At 37.9% G+C, this 21,923-nt stretch overlaps 1 protein-coding gene across 1 annotated transcript in view; it reads right to left on the minus strand.

Moving 5' to 3' along the window:
• The window catches only part of CSMD1 (CUB and Sushi multiple domains 1), a 3,127,153-nt gene that overhangs the window by 67,106 nt on the left and 3,038,124 nt on the right, over positions 1–21,923 (minus strand). The window contains 2 exon segments of the mRNA XM_053711946.1: positions 9,807–9,918; positions 20,678–20,751. Of these exon segments, the coding sequence (XP_053567921.1) occupies positions 9,807–9,918; positions 20,678–20,751 (186 nt within the window).

Genomic DNA, 21,923 nt, shown 5'->3' on the forward strand with positions numbered 1-21,923 from the left:
TTCTCATCATTTTCTTAATTTTCTTCTTATTTTTTATATATATGTGTATTTATATGTATGTATGCATATATACATGTGTGTGTATATATAAAAACATATGTGTGTGTGTATGTATATATATATATAATACAAATGGAAAGAGCAAATAATGACTGTGTGGAAATTAGCAATGTAGTGCTTGTGTGAAATTTGGAGTTTTCACTCCTACTCGTCAAATGAAACTGAAAGACCACAGTTTTCAGAATCAATTACAAGAAAAACAAAATGTATGCTTACCTAATACATTTCTTTCTTTCCAGATATAAAGAGTCCACGGCGTCATTCCAATTACTAGTGGGAATATCACTCCTGTCCAGCAGGAGGAGGCAAAGAGCACAACAGCAAAGCTGTTAAGTGTCACTCCCCTACCCAGAAATCCCCAGTCATTCTACCGAAGGGAAATGGAAAAAGAAATAACACAAAGGTGTAGAGGTGCCTGAGGTTCAGTAAAAAATAGCTGTCTTAATTAAGGATGGGGTCGTGGACTCTCCATACCCAGAAAGAAATAAATTTATCAGTTAAGCATAAATTTTGTTTTCTTTCCTAAGATATGGAGAGTCCACAACGTCATTCCAATTACTAGTGGGAACCAATACCCAAGCTAGAGGACACAGAATTAATAGGAAGGGAGAATAAGACAGGCAGAACACAGGCCTGATTCTGACCAGGGCCTGACCAGGGCCTGAGAAAAAGATTGAACATCTGGCACATCTGCCAGATGCTTTTGTAAAAGAATAGATAAAGCAGAAATCTGACCTTTCAGAGAACTGACTGACAAACCATTCTCCAGAGCATCCTGGAGAAAGGACAGAATCCTAGGAATCCTGACCCTAATCCAAGAGTAGCCATTGGATTCACACCAATAAAGGTATTTATGCCATACCTTATGGTAAATCTTACGAGCAACAGGCTTGTGAGCCTGTAGCATGGTCTCAATGACTGACTCAGAAAACCCACGCTTAGCCAGAACTAAGCATTCAATCTCCAAGCAGTCAGCGTCAGAGAAACAAGATTTGGATGGAGGAATGGACCCTGAGTTAGAAGGTCCTTCCTCAGAGGCAACCTCCAAGGTGGCAGAGATGACATCTACACTAGGTCTGCATACCAGATCCTACATGGCCATGCAGGAGCTATAAGAATTACAGATGCTCTCTCCTGTTTGATATGAGCAATGACTCATGGAAGGAGTGCAAATGGAGGAAACAGATTTGCTAGACCAAAATCCCAAAGAAACACCAGAGCTTTGGCGTTCTGCCGAGACACATCAGATCCAACTCCGGCACCCCCCACTTGAGGGTTAACCTGGAGAACACCTCCGGATGGAGAGCCCACTCCCCGGGATGAAATATCTGTCTGCTCAGGAAAGCCGCTTCCCAGTTGTCTACTTCTGGAATGTGGATGGCAAATAGACCACAATTGTAAGCTTGCGCCTACTGAATAATCGTGCCACCTCCATCATGGCTTCGAGTTCTTCCCTGGTGGTTGTGTAAGCCACTGTGGAGATGTTGTCCAATTAGAACCTGGCTAAAGACAATTGATGCCAAGCCATCAGAGCATTGTAAATCGCTCTCAACTCCCAGACTGCTCCCAAGCCTAGCAGGCTGACATCCATGGTCTCAATCACCCAAGAAGGTCTCTGGAAGCATGTGCCCTGAGACAGAATGTCCTGAGAAAACCACAATGGGAGAGTCTCTTGATGACTGGTCTAGCTCTATCCTCTGAAACAGATCCAAATGGTCTCTGTTCCATTGTCTGAGCATGAATAATTGCAGAGCTCTTAAATGGTATCAAGCAAAGGAATGATGTCCATGGACGAGACCATCAGACCAATTATCTCCATGCATTGAGCCACTGATGGCCAAACAGTAGACTGCAGAGAGGGGCAATAGGAGAGAATTTTGGATTTTCTGACTTCCGTCAGAAAAATTTTCATAGATAGGGAAAACCACCCTTGTAGCTGGAACAAGGGAACTCTTTTCCAGATTCACTTTCCATCCATGGGACCGTAGAAAACACAACAAGATCTCTGTATGAGAGTTTGCTTGTTGAAAAGATGGTGCCTGAACCAGTATGTCATCCAGGTATGGCACCACTGCAATTCCCCGTGACCTGATCTCTGCCAAGAGAGCCCCCAGAACCTTTGAGAAAATTCTGGGAGCTGTGGAAAGGCCATATGGAAGAGCCACAAACTGAAAGTGTTTGTCTAGAAAGGCATATCTCAGGAACTTGTGATGATCCCTGTTGATGGGAACATGAAGATACACATCCTTCAGGTCTATGGTCTTCATGAACTGACCCTCCTGAACCAATGGAAGAGTGAAACAAATGGTTTCCATTTTGAAGGATGTTACCCTGAAAAACTTGTTGAAACACTTTAGGTCTAAAATGGGTCAATAGAATCCTAGACCCTGTTCCCTTACTGGAACTGGAACAATCACTCCCAAGGAGGAAGGGTCCTGAACGCAGTTCAAGAATGCCTCTATTTTTACCGGTCTGCAGATAATCTTGAGAGATGGAATCTGCCCCTGGGAGGAAATGTTTTGAATTCTATTTTGTAACTCTGAGATACTATGTCCACAGCCAAAAGGATCTGGAACATCTCGTATCCATGCTTGAAAAAACAGGTATCCATGCTTGACAAAACAGGGAAAGTCTGCCCCCCACTTGACCCTTCATGCTGACTTAAACTCAGCTGAGGGTTTCATTGATTGCTTCCCCTTGTTCCAAGACTTATTGGGCTTCCAAGAGGACTTGGGCTGCTCCAGCTTGAAAGAGGGAGAGGAAGACTTGACCTTTGAAGTAATGAAAGGAACGAAAATTACTTTGATGCCCTTTAGGTCTGTTCTTCTTATCTTGTGGTAGAAAAGACCCTTTTCCACCCGTAATATCAGAAATTATTTCTGCCAGACCAGGTCCAAACAAGGTTTTACCCTTGTAAGGAAGTACCAGAAGCTTGGACTTGGAGGTAACATTAGCTGACCAAGATTTTAGCCACAAAGCCCTGCAGGCTAAGACAGTGAAGCCAGACATCTTGCCTCCCAGTCTAATAATTTGCATGTTAGCACCAGAAATAAAGGAATTGGCTAGTTTAAGAGCATTAATCCTATCTTGGATCACCTCTAATGGAGTCTTTATTAAAATTGATTCAGACAAGGCATTGCACCAATAAGATGCAGCACTTGCTTCTGTGGCAATACAGACTGCAGGTTGCCATTGAAGACCCTGATGAACATACATCTTTTTCAAATAAGCCTCCAGTTTTTTGTTCATGTGATCCTTAAAGGAGCAGCTATCCTCTATAGGGATTGTAGTTCTCTTAGCCAGAGTAGAAATAGCCCCTTCTACTTTAGGCACTGTGCGCCATGAATCTTTAATGGAGTCAGCAACAGGAAACATCTTTTTAAAATCAAGAGACAGGGAGAAAGGTATCCCTGGCTTTTCCCATTCCTGTGAAATAATCTCCGTCACATGGTCTGGAAGAGGAAACACTTTCACAGAGGAAGGAACAACATTGTATTTATTAAGTTTACTAGATTTTTTAGGGTTGACAACGACAGAAGAGTCAGAGTCGTGAAGTAGCCAATACCTCCTTTAACAGTACACAAAGGTGTTCAAGCTTAAATCTGGTTTACTTCTTCAGTATCAGATGAAGGAATTATACTGTCCAAATCTGAGATTTCATCCACAGAAGATACCGACTTATCCTCTTCATCAGACTTATGAGGGAGGACAACCTGCGTAGCAGTAGGAGGAACAATAACCTTACTATCTGAATGTCTAAAGTTCCTCTTGCGTTTTCCAAGTATAGGAAAAGCAGATAATTCCACAGATACCGCAGAAGATTCCTGTGCAGCAAAATCTGCAGGCAAATAAACTCCTCCAGGAGGCTGAGAGGAACTGCAGGGCACTGTATGTGACGCCACAGAGGCTTGGGACGTTTGAGGAGAAAGCTGTGGTATTGCCTAAACAGCATCATCCTGAGAGACATTGGGCTCAGAGGACAACAATTTTTCTTTAAATTGAAGTGTTCTAGCTAAGCATGTAGCACAGAATTGCATAGGCAAAAAATTTGTGCCTAAAGGCATAACAAGCATTTGTCAAAAGACACAGAGTCTTGGTCCATGTCCATAATTCTAAATAAAAAATTCCCTAAATTGTAGATATTTTTTAAATACACTGTCACTTTAAGAATTTTTAATGCCACAGCTGATTAACGTTATGCAAAAATTATTTAAAATAATAAACAAGTCAAGCCCCATACACCTCAGACAGGCTGAGGTGCCTTACCGTAACACTTATACACAATTTGGCTGCCAGAAGTCTCTAAAACGATCATATAGTAGATCAACACTGAAGAGACTAAAATTCAATGACTCTGTGATATCCGACAGCAGAGAGAAGTCACATGACTGGCAGAGAGAGGAAGCTACGCAGCAAGAAAAAGGCACGCGTTTCCCTCTGCCTACAACACTGGAGCTTAATTTACAGAAACGCTCAAGCAGTCTGTCAGTTAGCCTGTTCTAGCTAAGCAAGCAAAGAAAACCAACTGCCAAATTTTAAGTTTATACATAAATCCCTGTATGAAACATAACGTATTTTAACAAACTTAGCCCAAAGAGGAAAAACATCCCAATAAAGGGAAGATTAACCCCTAGGCATCTATTTATCAAGCCATCAACTTACTTGCATTCGACGTCACCAATACGCTCGCCAAAGATCGCCTAACATCGCTGCCACGGACCTGAATACGTTCTTCAAAATTACCAAAGAAGCTGTCAAAAAGCTGCGCACCAAGTACTAACAGTCATCGATCTCGCTGATCTTCGGCTTTTTCACAGCTTTATTGGTACCCTGTCACTAAACACCCACACTATACTATACAGTTTTACCTCCTATACCGCTACTCCCAGAGCCCACCACAACTAAATAAAGTGTTTAACCCCTAAACCGCCGCTCACAGACCCCGCCGCAACTAAATAAAGTGTTTAACCCCTAAACCGCCGCTCCCGGAGCCCACCGCCACCTACATTATACTTATTAACCCCTAATCTTCTGCCCCCTACATTGCTGCCACCTACATTATACTTATTAACCCCTAATCTTCCACCCCCTACACCGCCGCCACCTACATTATATTTATTAACCCCTAATCTGCCCCTCCTACACCGCCGCCCCCTACATTATATTTATTAACCCCTAATCTGCCGCCCCCTACACCACCTCCACCAATATTATATTTATTAACCCCTAATCTGCCCCCCACACCGCCGCCACCTACATTATATTTATTAACTCCTAATCTGCCCCCTACACCGCCGCCACCTACCTACATTTATTAACCCCTAATCTGCCGCCCCCAACGTGGCTGCCACCTACCTACATTTATTAACCCCTAATCTGCTGCCCCCAATGTCGCCGCCACTATATTACATTTATTAACCCCTAAACCTAAGTCTAACCCTAACACCGCCTAACTTAAATATAATTTAAATAAATCTAAATAAATATTACTATCATTAAATAAATTATTCCTATTTAAAACTAAATACTTACCTGTAAAATAAACCCTAAGGTAGCTACAATATAACTAATAGTTACATTGTAGCTAGCTTAGGATTTATTTTTATTTTACAGGCAAGTTTGTATTTATTTTAACTATGTAGACTAGTTATTAAATAGTTATTAACTATTTAATAACTTCCTAGTTATTCCTAACTATTTAATAACTTCCTAGTTATCCTGTTCCAAGCAGCCAATAGAATGCAAGTTCAATCCCATTGGCTGATTGGATCAGCCAATAGGATTTTTCCTACCTTAATACCGATTGGCTGATAGAATTCTATCAGCCAATCGGAATTGAAGGGACGCCATCTTGGATGACGTCACTTAAAGGAACCGTCATCGTTCAAGAAGACGTCGGATGAAGAGGATGCTCCGCGTCGGATGCCTTGAAGATGAAGCCACTCTGTGCAGGATGGATGAAGATAGAAGATTCCTTGTGGATGAAGACTTCTGCCCGTCTGGAGGACCACTTCTGCCTGTCTGGAGGACCACTTCTGCCGGCTTCGTTGAGGCCCGGTTGGGTGAACTCTTCTCACGGTAGGGTGATCTTCAAGGGGTTAGTGTTAGGTTTTTAAGGGGGGATTGGGTGGGTTTTAGAGTAGGGTTGGTTGTGTGGGTGGTGGGTTTTAATGTTGGGGGGGGTTGTAATTTCTTTTTACAGGTAAAAGAGCTGATTACTTTGTGGCAATGCCTCGCAAAAGGCCCTTTTAAGGGCTATTTGTAATTTAGAGTAGGATAGAGCTTTTTAATTTTGGGGGGCTTTTTTATTTTGTTAGGGGGATTAGATTAGGTGTAATTAGTTTAAAAATCTTGTAATTTGTTTATTATTTTCTGTAATTTAGTGTTTGTTTTTTGTACTTTAGATAATTTTATTTAATTGTATTTAATTGTATTTAGTTTAGGGAATTAATTTAATTATAGTGTAGTGTTAGGTGTAATTGTAACTTAAGTTAGGTTTTATTTTACAGGTATATTTGTATTTATTTTAACTGGGAAGTTATTAAATAGTTAATTACTATTTAATAACTATTCTACCTAGTTAAAATAAATACAAACTTGCCTGTAAAATAAAAATAAACCCTAAGATAGCTACAATGTAACTATTAGTTATATTGTAGCTATCTTATTGTTTATTTTACAGGTAAGTATTTAGTTTTAAATAGGAATAATTTATTTAATGATAGTAATATGTTTTTTAGATTTATTTAAATTATATTTAAGTTAGGGGGTGTTAGGGTTAGGGTTAGACTTAGGTTTAGGGGTTAATAAATGTAAGATAGTGGCGGCGACGTTAGGAGCGGCAGATTAGGGGTTAATAAGTATAATGTAGGTGGTGGCAGTGTCGGGGCAGCAGATTTGGGGTTAATAAGTATAATGTAGGTGGCAGCAGTGTAGGGACGGCAGATTAGGGGTTAATAAGTATAATTTAGGTGATGGCGGTGTCGGGGCAGCAGATTAGAGGTTAATAAGTATAATGTAGGTGGTGGCAGTGTAGGGGGCGGCAGATTAGTGGTGTTTCGACTCGGGGTACATGTTAGGGTGTTAGGTGTAAATGTTACCATAGGAATCAATGGGATATCGGGCAGCAGCGAACATAAGCTTTTGCTGCTTTCAGACTCCCATTGATTCCTATGGTATCTGCTGCCTCCAGGGTGGTGGATTGAAAACCAGGTAGGCTGGGCCGGAATAGTGGCGAGCGTACCTGGTAGAAATTTGATAACTAGCAAGAGTAGTCAGATTGTGCCGAATTTGCATTCAGAACATCTGTAATGACTTAAGCATCGATCTGTGTCGGACTGAGTCCGGCGGATCGTATGTTACGTCACAAAATTCTACTTTTGCCGGTCTGTAGGGTTTGGTAACTAAGGAGAATCAGGCTCGCCACAAATATGCTGCGGAATTCCAGCGTATTTGCGGTTGACGGCTTGATAAATAGATGCCCTAGTCTCAACATACATAATGTGCCTGCCAACTACCAAAGAAAATCCTGTATAAAGGATTTTATAAATGTCCCCATCTACTGCATATGACATATTCTTCTGAAGTGCAAGTCTCAAAGACATAGAAGACAAAAGCACTTACCTGCAGTTTAGGCAGAAAGACAACTCACAAGGCATGAAAAGGACATATACTCCTTACAGAGACCTGTAGAAAAAGAAAGAACAGAGTAACCAACTCTGGCTTTCTGTACCATGGGCGGCAATATGTTAGGAAACAAAGCAAGGACTACCTCACAACTTCCTAACTGCTTAAAAGCCTTCACTACTCTACTGAAGAGATTGACGTGGACTCAGCTAAACTCAAATCATTGCGTGTTGGGAAAAGTATCAGAAAAAGGAATTTATTTCTTTAGACACCAAGTTTCACCTCCTCCATTGACACTTAACAGCTTTGCTGTGGTGCTCTTTGCCTCCTCCTGCTGGCCAGGAGTGATATTTTCACTAGTAATTGGAATGAAGTCATGGACTCTCCATATCTTAGGAAAGAAAAGTTTTTATATATTTTTTAACTACATGTATATAAACATTTTATAATACATTCTTGACACCGCAACTTTCTTTTATATTAGTTTTAATTTCCCCCAGCCAAATGAGATTAACCATTTTTGTTTTCAGCACATATAAAAGTGGCAATAAAATATATATATATTTACAATATTTTAGTTGAACCATACAATTCCACATTGGTCACTGGCTTTAAAAATAAAGTTTTAACTACAGAAAAAAACAGAAACAAAGAAATAAGAGCTCAATAATCTTAAAGTGATTTTAAACTTTACTGAATTAAAGGCCAATATTTAATAATACTCTTAAAAACAGGGGCACTTTTTTTAATTCAATAAAGTTTACAATGATGCTTATTTTTAAAATACTTACTTTTGTGTTATGGTAAACATAATGCAGATTCTCTGTCCGCATCTGCTGCTTCATTAGCATATTGATGATGATTCCTCCAATCATTGAATTGCCACAAGAGTTGGACACCAAAGGGGGCACACAACGATTGGAGGAAGCTGGATTCGTCATCATTCTGCTAAAGAAAGCAGTAGATGCGGATGGAGAATTGGCATTATGCTTACCATTAAGCAAAGATAAGTATTTTATAAATAAGCATCATTGTAAACTTTAATGAATTAAAGTGCTCCTGTTTTTAGGTATATTATTTAATACTGGCCATTAATTTGTTAAAGTTTACATTCACTTTTAGTAGCTGTTGTGACCTCTTCAGAAATTATGTTTTAAAAGAACAAAATTTTATTCTATAATTAGGCTTTCTGTTTGGGAAAGATAAGCTATGATTGTAATATTCAGTATTGTCAATTGATTATTATTTTTTTTTTTTGTAGAATGCAAGTCATATTTGGTTCCTTAACGTGTTAGTATAGTTATTTGGTTGTGCACAAAGAAAAAAGATATGATTAAAAAAAACCTCAGTTAACTTAAATGTGCCTAAAGGGACATGATGCCCAAATATTGAAGCACATGAAAGTGATGCAGCATAGCTGTAACAAGCTGATTAGAAAATATTACCTGAACATCTCTATATAAAAATGGAAGATATTTTACCTAAATTTTCCTAAATATCCACACCCAACTGTAAAGAGACTTTAAGCAGCCAGTCAGGATGCCTGTCACAGGACCTGCTAGGGAGTGTGCATCTGTCATGTGCAGGAACAGTCATGTTATTTTCCTATTATTAAGTAAGTTCTATGAAATCTCACAAGATCACAGCAAAGGCAAATAATTACCTCAGTACTGTTCATGTTGATTGGCTATTTTTTTTTCTGTCTTGCCGCTGAAGTATAATTGTTTACAAATCACTTACTCAGGTGAGCTGAAGAAATTTTGAGGTAAAATATCTTCCTTTTTTACATAGAGATGTTCAGGTGATATTTTATTTTTCAGATTTATACAGTTATGCTGCATCAGTTTCAAGTTATTTAGCATATGAGTATTATATCAATTTAAATGACTGAATCTTCACAAAAACGCTCAAGAATTGTAACTGTAGTTAAATTATCATTTTTAGTAGAATTTTATTTATTTAGGTAAAAAAATCTTAAACTAGATGATGTTATAACTATCTAGCAAGTGTATGTCCTTTTGGTATATGTTTTTATATTATTGTCAATATTTCAAATAGAACTTTTTAATAATAATACCAAGCAAATATATTTCAAATATTTTTAAAATTGAAATACTTACGAATGCATTCAGGCTGGATGCCACTCCATGATAAATTAGCAAGGCAATTACGTGTAGTTGAGCCTTGTATATGGTAGCCTTTTCGACATCGAAAGAAGACATTGCTTCCAATCTTCAAACCCAAAAACATCAGAAAAATGTCATGAGAGCTGGTACAAAGTGTAACTGAAGATAGCTATTTAAATGATAATCAGGCACATAAAGGAATCAGCACAGCTCTTTTTTTCTTAAAATGGCAGGTAGTAAATGTCCAAACAGTTTTAGAGAAAATGTTCAAGTGAAAAAATGAAAAACGCAACACATAATATGAGTATTTATCTCCTAAAATTTAAGAATGGAAGATAACAATAATTATCAATAATAAAAATAATTAAGTAATTTCAATGCCCCCTCTACACTTATTACACTTTTTCAGTACATATTTTTGTCACTTGGGATCTTTATACAATAGCAGAAAGTAGTTTTTTTTTTTTTTTTGAAAATTTACAATTTTCTTAACAGAAATTATTTTAATTATACCATTTATAAAGTGTCCCAAGGCACTAACATAGTTTAAGTGACTGGAAGCAAACCAATTTACAAATTAGCATCACACATTAACATCTAAAATGTTTATAATCTATATGTGATGTATGTAAACATGAAGGTTTAACCCCAAAACTGCTATTTTGGCTTTAATGGAATCTTTTGTAGCAACAAAAGCGTGGATAAGTACTTTGACAGTTATATAATCGACCCTATGTGCCTTTGTCAATAATAGCTAATTTAACATTATAATTTGGTGCTTGTAAACGTGCCTCTCCTTAAAAGGGATCTAAAACACCTGGTAATTAGATCCCTTTTGTTTTGTCTTACAATATATTAACATATCAACCAAGTGGGAACATACAGTATCAACCAAGTGGGAACTTGTTTGCTGCAATTGTTTTTCAATTGCCAAAATGTCAAAACTTCCACTGTGTTCTAGCCCCTTATATAATCATCACTGCTGAGTAGGGACACATGTGTGGCAGAGCAAGGCTTGTGAAGTCAGCAGAGTGTTTTTACAATTCTCAAAATTGGAAAAATAAAACATAATTTTCTGAATTAAATTAAAATAACAAATTTAAATATGTTATTTTTCAATCTCAATGTATCTTAAAATGCCTTTTGAAAAATATTATTCATTCTAAAAAGATTACAATATTTAAAAGTGTGTTTTAAGGTTAAAACTAAAACAGTAAGTGGTCGCACACAGCTCATAGAGAAACTGGCAGCAATGTGCCAGAAATAACTAAAGCAATATAAACCAAATAAAAGAGAAGAGCATGTTAAAAAAAAATAATCATGCTTAAGAGTGACAAGAGCTGCGCTAAAGACCCAATTTATTCAAGATGTATAACTTCACAGCAACATAAAATAAATATTAATAAAAACAAAAATGAAACAACATACATATGTATGCATACCTATATACACATATAAACACAAGTATTAAACCTTTAAATATACAATATCATTTTTATTTATTTTTAACATGTTTTAATGTGCTTTGAATAGAAATACTTGAAATACCTATGCTTTTAACTTAGAAAAGCTAACTTTATTTTTATTTATATATATAATTTATAAAAGAGTAACAGCGCTAATCAAATAATGTGTAACAAAGGATGAATAAAATTATTTATTATTATAGTAAAACAAAATTGAAAAACCTTAAAATTGTACTTGAAATTGCATTAGAAATACTAGACATACAAAGTTGTGTTTGCAATTATTGCATTTAGAATACTGGACATACAGTGGTGTGTTTACAATTTGGGGAACTCTGAACAGAGTAAAAAATCCAGGCTAGATTAAACCAGTGGGTGCTAAATGCACACTCGTTCCGAAAAATCCTATACAAGTTCTATTAAATGCATTAAATACAGGGAGTGCAGAATTATTAGGCAAGTTGTATTTTTGAGGATTAATTTTATTATTGAACAACAACCATGTTCTCAATGAACCCAAAAAACTAATTAATATCAAAGCTGAATAGTTTTGGAAGTAGTTTTTAGTTTGTTTTTAGTTATAGCTATTTTAGGGGGATATCTGTGTGTGCAGGTGACTATTACTGTGCATAATTATTAGGCAACTTAACAAAAAACAAATATATACCCATTTCAATTATTTATTTTTACCAGTGAAACCAATATGACATCTCAACATTCACAAATATACATTTCTGACATTCAAAAACAAAACAAAAACAAATCAGTGACCAATATTCACCTTTCTTTGCAAGGACACTCAAAAGCCTGCCATCCATGGATTCTGTCAGTGTTTTGATCTGTTCACCATCAACAATGCGTGCAGCAGCAACCACAGCCTCCCAGACACTGTTCAGAGAGGTGTACTGTTTTCCCTCCTTGTAAATCTCACATTTGATGATGGACCACAGGTTCTCAATGGGGTTCAGATCAGGTGAACAAGGAGGCCATGTCATTAGATTTTCTTCTTTTATACCCTTTCTTGCCAGCCACGCTGTGGAGTACTTGGACGCGTGTGATGGAGCATTGTCCTGCATGAAAATCATGTTTTTCTTGAAGGATGCAGACTTCTTCCTGTACCACTGCTTGAAGAAGGTGTCTTCCAGAAACTGGCAGTAGGACTGGGAGTTGAGCTTGACTCCATCCTCAACCCGAAAAGGCCCCACAAGCTCATCTTTGATGATACCAGCCCAAACCAGTACTCCACCTCCACCTTGCTGGCATCTGAGTCGGACTGGAGCTCTCTGCCCTTTACCAATCCAGCCACGGGCCCATCCATCTGGCCCATCAAGACTCACTCTCATTTCATCAGTCCATAAAACCTTAGAAAAATCAGTCTTGAGATATTTCTTGGCCCAGTCTTGACGTTTCAGCTTGTGTGTCTTGTTCAGTGGTGGTCATCTTTCAGCCTTTCTTACCTTGGCCATGTCTCTGAGTATTGCACACCTTGTGCTTTTGGGCACTCCAGTGATGTTGCAGCTCTGAAATATGGCCAAACTGGTGGCAAGTGGCATCTTGGCAGCTGCACGCTTGACTTTTCTCAGTTCATGGGCAGTTATTTTGCGCCTTGGTTTTTCCACACGCTTCTTGCGACCCTGTTGACTATTTTGAATGAAACACTTGATTGTTCGATGATCACGCTTCAGAAGCTTTGCAATTTTAAGAGTGCTGCATCCCTCTTCAAGATATCTCACTATTTTTTACTTTTCTGAGCCTGTCAAGTCCTTCTTTTGACCCATTTTGCAAAAGGAAAGGAAGTTGCCTAATAATTATGCACACCTGATATAGGGTGTTGATGTCATTAGACCACGCCCCTTCTCATTACAGAGATGCACATCACCTAATATGCTTAATTGGTAGTAGGCTTTCGAGCCTATACAGCTTGGAGTAAGACAACATGCATAAAGAGGATGATGTGGTCAAAATACTCATTTGCCTAATAATTCTGCACTCCCTGTAATGCAGTAAAAACGAAATAAAAGTTACACAGTGAGAAGTAAAAAAGTAAAATAACAGCAAGCCGCAACTTACTGGTCTGGCCAGACAAATCTTACTATTACTCACTACGAGTCAGGGGAAAATTGAAAAGTTGTTTAAAATTGCATGCTCTAACTCAGGGGTGGGCAATTATCGGCCCTCCAGATGTTATGGACTACATCTCCCATAATGCTCTTTACGCCATAATGCTGGCCAAGCATCATGGGAGATGTAGTCCATAACATCTGGAGGGCTGATAATTGCCCACCCCTGCTCTATTTGAATAATGAAAGTTTAATTTTGACTTGAGTGTCCCTTTAAGAAATTAAGAAACATTATTCTTCTCTTAAAGATCTATATAGATTTACAGTTTTAATGCAATAACACTATTCTATTTCATTCTGTATTTTAAAACAAATTCTGCAAAAGTTACTTATGTCAGGTGTTCAATTTATCCCACACTAGTGGGAAAGCCTGCCCAGAGGGCAGTCTATTGTGGTGACTGAACCACCAAACCACCCTGCCACCAAACCACCTTGCCATTTTCGGAAGGGCAGTCTATTGTGGTGCATCCAGGTGGATTCCGAAAATGGCAGGGTGGTGAAAAAATCCACCTAGATGCAGCTTACGCTGCATCCAAGTGGATTCTTTCACCACCCTGCCATCCAGGTGGATTCCGAAAAAAGCAGGGTTTTGAAAGAATCCATCCAGGTGGATACTTTCAACACCCCTTTTGCTCTCTCTCCCCCCTCTCTTTTGCACTCTCTCCCCCCTCTCTTTTGCGCTCTCTTCCCCCTCTCTTTTGTGCTCTCTCTCCCCCCTCTCTTTTACTCTCTCCCCCTCTCTTTTGCTCTCTCTCCCCCTCACTTTTGCTCTCTCCCCCTTCTCTTTTGATCTCTTGCCCCTCTCTTTTGCTCTCTCTCCCCCTTCTCTTTTGATCTCTCCCCCCTCTCTTTTGCTCTTTCTCACCCCTCTCTTTGCTCTCTCTCCCCTCTTATTTGCTCTCTCTCCCACCCTCTCTTTTGCTCTCTCTCTCCCCTCCTTTTTGCTCTCTCTCTCTCCCCTCTCTTTACCTCTCTCCCCTCTCTCTTTTGCTCTCTCTCCCCCCTCTCTTTTGCTCTCTTTCCCCCCTCTCTTTTGCTCTCTCTCCCCTCTCTTTTGCTCTCTCGCCCCTCTCATTTGCTGTCTATGTGTTAATAAAAAAAAAATGAACTACAGAAAAAAATAAACAAATTATCAAAAATAAAAAAATAAAACCTAATCCCTATGAAAATAAAAAAGTCCCCCAAAATAAAAACACCCCCTAATCTAATGCTAAACTACCAATAGCCCTAAAAAGGGCTTTTTGTAGGGCATTGCCCTATGTTAAACAGCTCTTTTGCAGTTACCTAAAATTCTAAGTCCCCCGTAACAGTAAAACCCACCACCCCCCAAAATAAATAAACCTAACTCTAAAAAACCTTAACTATCTATTGCCCCGAAAAGGGCATTTGTATGGGCATTGCCCTTAAAAGGACATTCAGCTCTTTTGCTGCCCATCCCTAATCTAAAATATATATATATATATATATATATTTTTTTTTTTTTTTAAAACTAAGTCTAACTCCTAAAAATGAAAAAATTAAACCTAAATTTAAATTAACCTAAATTACAGAAAATAAAAAAATCTAATATTACAGAAAATAAAAATTCAAATTACCAAATTTTACAAAATTAAACCTAATCCCTATGAAAATAAAAAAGCCCCCGCAAAATAAAAACACCCCCTACTCTAAGAATAAACTACCAAAAGCCCTTAAAAGGGCTTTTTGCAAGGCATTGCCCCAAGATAATCAGCTATTTTACATTAAAAATACACAAAGTCCCCCTAACAGTAAAACCCCCCACCCACCAAACCCCCCAAAATAAAAAAAACTAACACTAAAAAACCTAAACTATCGGGGGGCGGAGCTGACTAGCAAGGAGAGCAGACGCATATACATGGAGCTCCTGTGCTGTGTCTGGTTAAAGATGTTTGTACATCCAATATTCAAGTGAGCTAGACCCATAAACCGTATAGATATCAAAGACAACCATATCTGCTTACTAATTCCCAAATAAACCCTGAATTTATGGCATATTAATCTATACAGACTGTAACAAAGTTTGGGGCCTTGCAGTTTGGTCAGATCGGGTGAGGTGTATTCTGTTTTGAAGGTCTGGAAGTACCCTTGCTATACCATCAAGAAAATGGGCCTGGAGGCAGCACTAGATAAATTTGAGGATCGTTGCTGTAAGATCCTGGAGGTTCACTATTTGGAGATGAGCGATTTACTTAAGCAGCTCAGTATACCGCTCCTTGGCCCATGCGGGAGTCAAAATGGCGACGATCAACGGAGACAGTCTAACACTATCAACTTACCGCCTACAAGGGATCCGGAGCTCATTATCCCTGTGAAAGCCGCACCTACTCGGGCTAAAATAAGCAAGCAGCTTTACGACATGAGACGCAGGACACTGCAAGTCGGCCTGAGTGAATGGCAAAGTGATTTTAGCGCTCCGGTGTTTAAGCCGGATGAAGATCTGGAGTTAGGTACCTACTTAGAAGACCGCAAGAGAGTGATAACGCAGGGGCTATCTAAAGCAGCGGAGATGGGTCTGTTGCTCTCAGAATGTTCAGAGGTAAGACTCCCTCGGCTCCATGGAGCACTTTCTCACAGGCGGAACCAGATGGTTCTTGTTGAACAATGCCATCAATTCCAGATGCGGCGATGCTCCGACACGTTTGTCTGCCCAGGTCCCGATAAGAGTGCCTTACTTCTAAGACTGCATGAACGTTTGCCTAGGCTACAGCACGGCTGGCAAATAGCCTCAAGCTGGACAACAGCTCTCAGGACCGGAGTGGGGTAAATCCTTCCTATCTGTCTCGATGTCCTAAAGTGAGATCACTACATGATCATATTCAGCCACAGGACATTTAGTATTACCTTTCAGAAAATTTTCATTTATTTAAAGTAGCCTGGACTGTCAGTGCTTTGAGGGTCAGATCCGTGAAAAACATTAAACAGTAAACGCATCAGATCCCTAGCCTTCTTAAATTGTCCACATATGCTCTTGCCCAACAAATGTTGCCCTATTTGTGTCACAGAGATCTCAGTGTTATAATTTCATTTCAGGTCTGTTGCTCCCAGAGCCATACATGACTTTAGCTGCGTATCTCAGTAAAATGTTTTTGGTGTCTTGAGATTTACATTGTTATAGTTAGCATCTATCTGATGACCTATGTTCACTTCTTTTTTATATATGGCAATTACTATTTAAATGTTGTATATAAGTCATAAGTCTGACAGTGTGGGAAGCATACTAGCCTTAATAATTATGCTCGGGCTCTTATGTTGACTAACAGAAGATCAGCTCACTTAGTCTCTTTAAAAGTTCTGTTCATTGTTAATTTATGCATTTTTAGTATATCTGTTTGTGCTCACCCTATATGTACAACATTAATTTACTCCCCGGATTCCCCCTAACACTACAATGCTCCTATTTCACATATTCAAATTTTCCCAGGGATACTGCTATTATTTCTGTATGTTTATCTGAATTTTAAGTTTAAAATATCTGCAGAGGGTCCATGTAAGTAGAAGTGTGAAATGTGTCTCTCTTAACAATACTTTCCCACCTGGGTAACTTATACTAGTATATAGGGCTGCCATAGGTTGTTATAAATTTAGAATTACTTGAACATTTATAGTCCAGCTTAACATATGGAAAGGAAAAGTCATATTCTTTAATATTCGCTCCATACAGATCTAATTCTACATTACCGGTTGATATGTTACAAGTATATAATAATTTAAAAATTATTCACTCTTTAAATTAGCGGGAGGATATGTAGTGGTTTGAATTTTGAACACTTAGAGATATATATGGCCCTTGAATCTGTAAGCCTTTTCATACGATGTCACTCCTTCAAACTATATAGCACCCTTTTAGTTTTATGAAGAGGAATTGATACCACAATAATAGATGCTGCCTTTTCGGATAAGAGACATTACATTGACTAGTTAACTTACCTACTATGTTGATTATAAGTAATTGTATTTATCTTCAAGCCCAAACCTAGAAGATAGCTATATTTGGTCCCACGTGGTCCTTCTTAATTATAAGTCATGCCTGTAATAGGCAATAAAGCTTAGCCGTTAAAAGCCAAGTATTTAGACTGCACAGTAGAACAGACCATTATCATAATTAAACCCTATATGATGGTGTCCAGACTGTACAAAATTTGCTATATGTCTTATAACTCTATAGACACCTGTTGACATAGGTTTGCCCTTTTCTGTATATACATTTATAATGGCATATCTGATGTACACTGATTACATCCATTTACTTATAGTAAGGATTTAGATTTCGGTATTAGCTAACTCCACAGCTCATTCAGCCTGCACAGTTAATATTGTTGCTATGAATAGACACCTTTGCAGTTAATATTATACACCACTATGTGTTAGTGCTTGTTAACCTTGCTCTATGTACAGCTCTCTACGATTAGTAGGTTCATGTTTTGTATGTTCACCTTTGTAATCGAAGGGACTAGCATAGAATACAGTTCCTATAGGTTTTATGTGAAATACGCGAAGCAATATTTACTTGCAGAATGGCTATATTAGTTAAGCATAGGCTCCCAAGTGGTAGACATTTGCCACCTGTTCACATGACTAATAATTTATAGCTGGGTAACTAGATATCTTAGCCCACTTACTTTGCTGCAGTACCAAGATTAACAGGCCCCTCCAAGTCTCCTACCATACTCCTATATTTCTATAGCTCCGCCCTCCACTCTTTCCCTAATATGCATAGCGGTGCTTACCCACTGAATATCCCCCTTCCCCCACTTATTATACATGTATTCATGCTCCTTTTGAAGTTATTAAAGAACTAGATTTATGGTCAACAGTTATTTATTATTTTCTATACTCTAGGTCCATCGGGCCTAAAACAAAGCTCCTCATAGGCCAGTTACGCATGATATACTCTGTAGCTCCTAGCGAGCTAGACTCCTGACCATTAGATAGCTATTAGTTTTCATATTTTTGGCCCATAGGGCCTGAATCTTTGTTCCTAACAGGTCAGTCACATGTGCTGTATTATTGAAAAATCGAGGTTTCTTTAGCCTGTCACCAAGCTATTATATGATTTCCGAAATTTTTCGGGTACCTATGTTTGTATTTTGTATTTTGTTCTTTTTACAAAATGGTGTATTGTGTTTTATGTATGTTCTACGCAAAAACCTCAATAAAAAAATTATTTAAAGAAAAAAAAAAAACCTAAACTATCCATTGCCCTTAAAAGTGCATTCAGCTCTTTTGCTGCCCATCCCTAATCTAAAAATATATATATATATTTAAAAAAAAACTAAGTCTAACTACTAAAAATGAAAGAATTTAACCTAAGTTTAAATTAACCCAAACCCCCCAAAATAAAAAACCTAACACTAAAAAATCTAAACTACCCATTGCCCTTAAAAGGGCATTTGTTTAGGCATTGTCCTTAAAAATGGTATTTAGCTCTTCTACTGCCCATCCGTAATCTAAATAAACCCCCCCCCAAAAAAGAATCCCTTAAAAAAACCTAAGTCTAACCCATAGGTTGGTACTCACAGTGCTGAAGTCTGGAGGAGAAGATCCTGTTCCAAGCGGTGACGGTGAAGTCTTCTTCCAAGCGGCGACATCTTTTTTCTTCTTCCAGGAACATCTGGCGTAGAGCGGATCTGAAGACCGGCGACCCTGGAACTGAAGACCAGCAACCGCGGAGTCATGGAGCATGGAGGATCCTCTTCGTAGAATCACCACCGTACACTGGATAGTGAATTCAAGGTACGCAAATAAAAATGGTGTCCATTAAATTCATATTGGTTGAATTGAATCTTCAAATTCAAATTAGCCAATTAGACTTAGGTTTTTTTAAGGTTGTTTTGGGGGGGTTTATTTTATTTAGATTAGGGATGGGCAGTAAAAGAGCTAAATGCCCTTTTCAGGGCAATGCCTAAACAAATGCCCTTTTCAGGGCAATGGATACGTTAGGTTTTTTTTGGGGGGGGGTTTGGTGGGTGGGGGGGTTACCGTTAGGGGGGACTTTGTGTATTTTTAATGTAAAAGAGCTGATTATCTTGTCATTTTTAGTTTAGTTATTATTATTTTGTCATTTTTAGTTTAGTTAATTTGTTTTAATTTAGATAAAATAGAGTGAATAAAGTCTCTATGTGAGGTGCGCAAAGTTCCAAACCATTCAAATAGTGATAGATTCCAGTGTCTTTCTCGGAGGAGCAGGCAGCACTCTTGAGCAATGCGGTTAGACGAACACCTGTATGAACAGAGAGAAAGAGAGGCGTCTCATGGGACAGTATCGTGCCAGTGGAGATATCAAAACAGTGTGACAGCACGTAAGTTGATGTACTCACAAAAGTGGCGACATATATGAATGCCTAGTAGAGCAGGACGGGCTCTACTATTCATATATGCCGCCACTTTTGTGAGTACATCAACTTACGTGCTGTCACACTGTTTTGATATCTCCACTGGCACGATACTGTCCCATGAGGCGCCTCTCTTTCTCTCTGTTCATACAGGTGTTTGTTTTAATTTAGGGGGTGTTAGTTAAGGGGGTGTTAGGTTAGTGGGCTTAGTAATTTTATTAGTTATTTGCGTTATGGGTTTTGGCCATTTAAGGGGTTAATAGGATAAATGGGTTTATTGTGGTGTGTTTTTGTGCACTTTAGGGGTTAATAGGGTAATTAGGTTTATTGTGATGTGTGGGTTTTGTGGTTTAGGGGTTAATAGGGTAATTAGGTTTATTGCGATGTGGGTGGTTGATAGTTAATGGATTAAGGGGTTAATTACTTTATTAATTTGCGATATGTGGGTTTGCAGTGTAGGTGTTAATTCTTCGTGTTGGAGGTTTATTTATTTTTTTAATGCTCCATTTGCCTTCGCTGTATCCCGGTGGATTCCGAAAATGGCAGGGTGGTGAAAGAATCCACCTTCAGTGGGTTCTTTCACCACCCTGCCATTTTTGGAATTCACCTGGATGCAGCCAATATTCTGTTGGCTGCCTCGCGCTGTCAACATTCCATTGAGGATGCATGGGCAACTGCCAACGGCGACGAACATTACAAACGCAATTATAGTATGGATGTTAACACTTTGATAAATGTCATACTATGTGCAATAGCTATCTACCCAAATGTTATATATTAATCATCAGTAAGTAAATATTAAATTGTTCACAGAATGACATACTGACAGATAAAGAATAAGATAGTTGTGCAACCTCATGTGTACACACAGACAAACACGAACACACACATACACACACACAAACAGCATCTTGTATTTTCTTTACCTCATAAGCTTTGGAACTATTCTGTGTGCCATAATGTGGCGTGCCAGGGTCTTTACAGGTGTTATGAGCTGGATCTGAAAAAGTTAAAAAATGCAAATTATGAAAGTAATGCAGAGAAATTTGTTTGAGTCTTTCTATCTAAACTAATGTATATGTATAGCAGGGATGACAAGCATTACGCTATATATATATATATATATATATATATATATATATATATATATGTTACAGTTGTATAGCTGTAGGATATATACATAAATTGTACACAAAATGACAATTATATTCATCATTATGTATTCAATCATATTGCATATGATCTTATCAATTATTTTTTAAATCAATATAATTTTCTTTGTATTGCCCATATATAGCAACTAGCTTGGCTAAATAGTCAGATTTTTTTTCTTTTATCAGTAAAATAAATCTCTTTATAATTTAATTATTTTATGGAGTCAATAAACTAAGAGTTTAATGCTCTTCAGTGAATAAGTACTTTAGAATAACATACTATTTTGCTTGTAGTGTTACTTTAATTGCAGTGGACTGTTCTGAACACAAAGCTTGATACATCAAAATTGCTTACATTATGTTTTGGTTATTGTTGATGATTTGCCTGCTGTTATTGACAATGCTGTTATTACTATTGTTATTAGTACTATTATTATTAATGTTATTGTTATTATTATTATTATTATCATTATCATTATTATTATTGTTATTATTTTGCAAACAGTATTATATAATATATATAAATTCAACCATTGTAAAAAGTTAGTTAAAATAAAGTGCCTAGATTTTATCCTGATTTTGATATAGCTAAAGATGCTAGAAAATTTTTGATTAGGGTTCTATCTATACACCTTTCTCATTCTGCTTGAGTCAGTTCTTGTATAAACAGGTTAGAAACTATTTCTATAAAATGTTTTGTTTTCCCCCGAACAAAAAAAAGGAGTACAAAGAGGAGTTCTGAATTTATGAACATACTTAGCTGTAGACAATGGTTGCATAGAAATATGATGAACCAGCAGAACCAAATTTAGATTCTAGGAAGCAGTAGGTCATGACTAAACCCATATAAATTATAGGACTTGAAAGAAAGTCCCAATATAAAGATGAAATGCAGCCTATAAAAGTGAAGAAAACTAAACTTTTAGAAAACCAATTGATATTGTCAAATCCCCATATGTCTTTTATTAAAACACAAATCTTTAGAATCCATACAGAATTTCGGGGAAAAGAGTGGCAC

The sequence above is a fragment of the Bombina bombina genome, chromosome 4, assembly GCF_027579735.1.
Source record: "Bombina bombina isolate aBomBom1 chromosome 4, aBomBom1.pri, whole genome shotgun sequence".
NCBI lineage: Eukaryota > Metazoa > Chordata > Amphibia > Anura > Bombinatoridae > Bombina > Bombina bombina.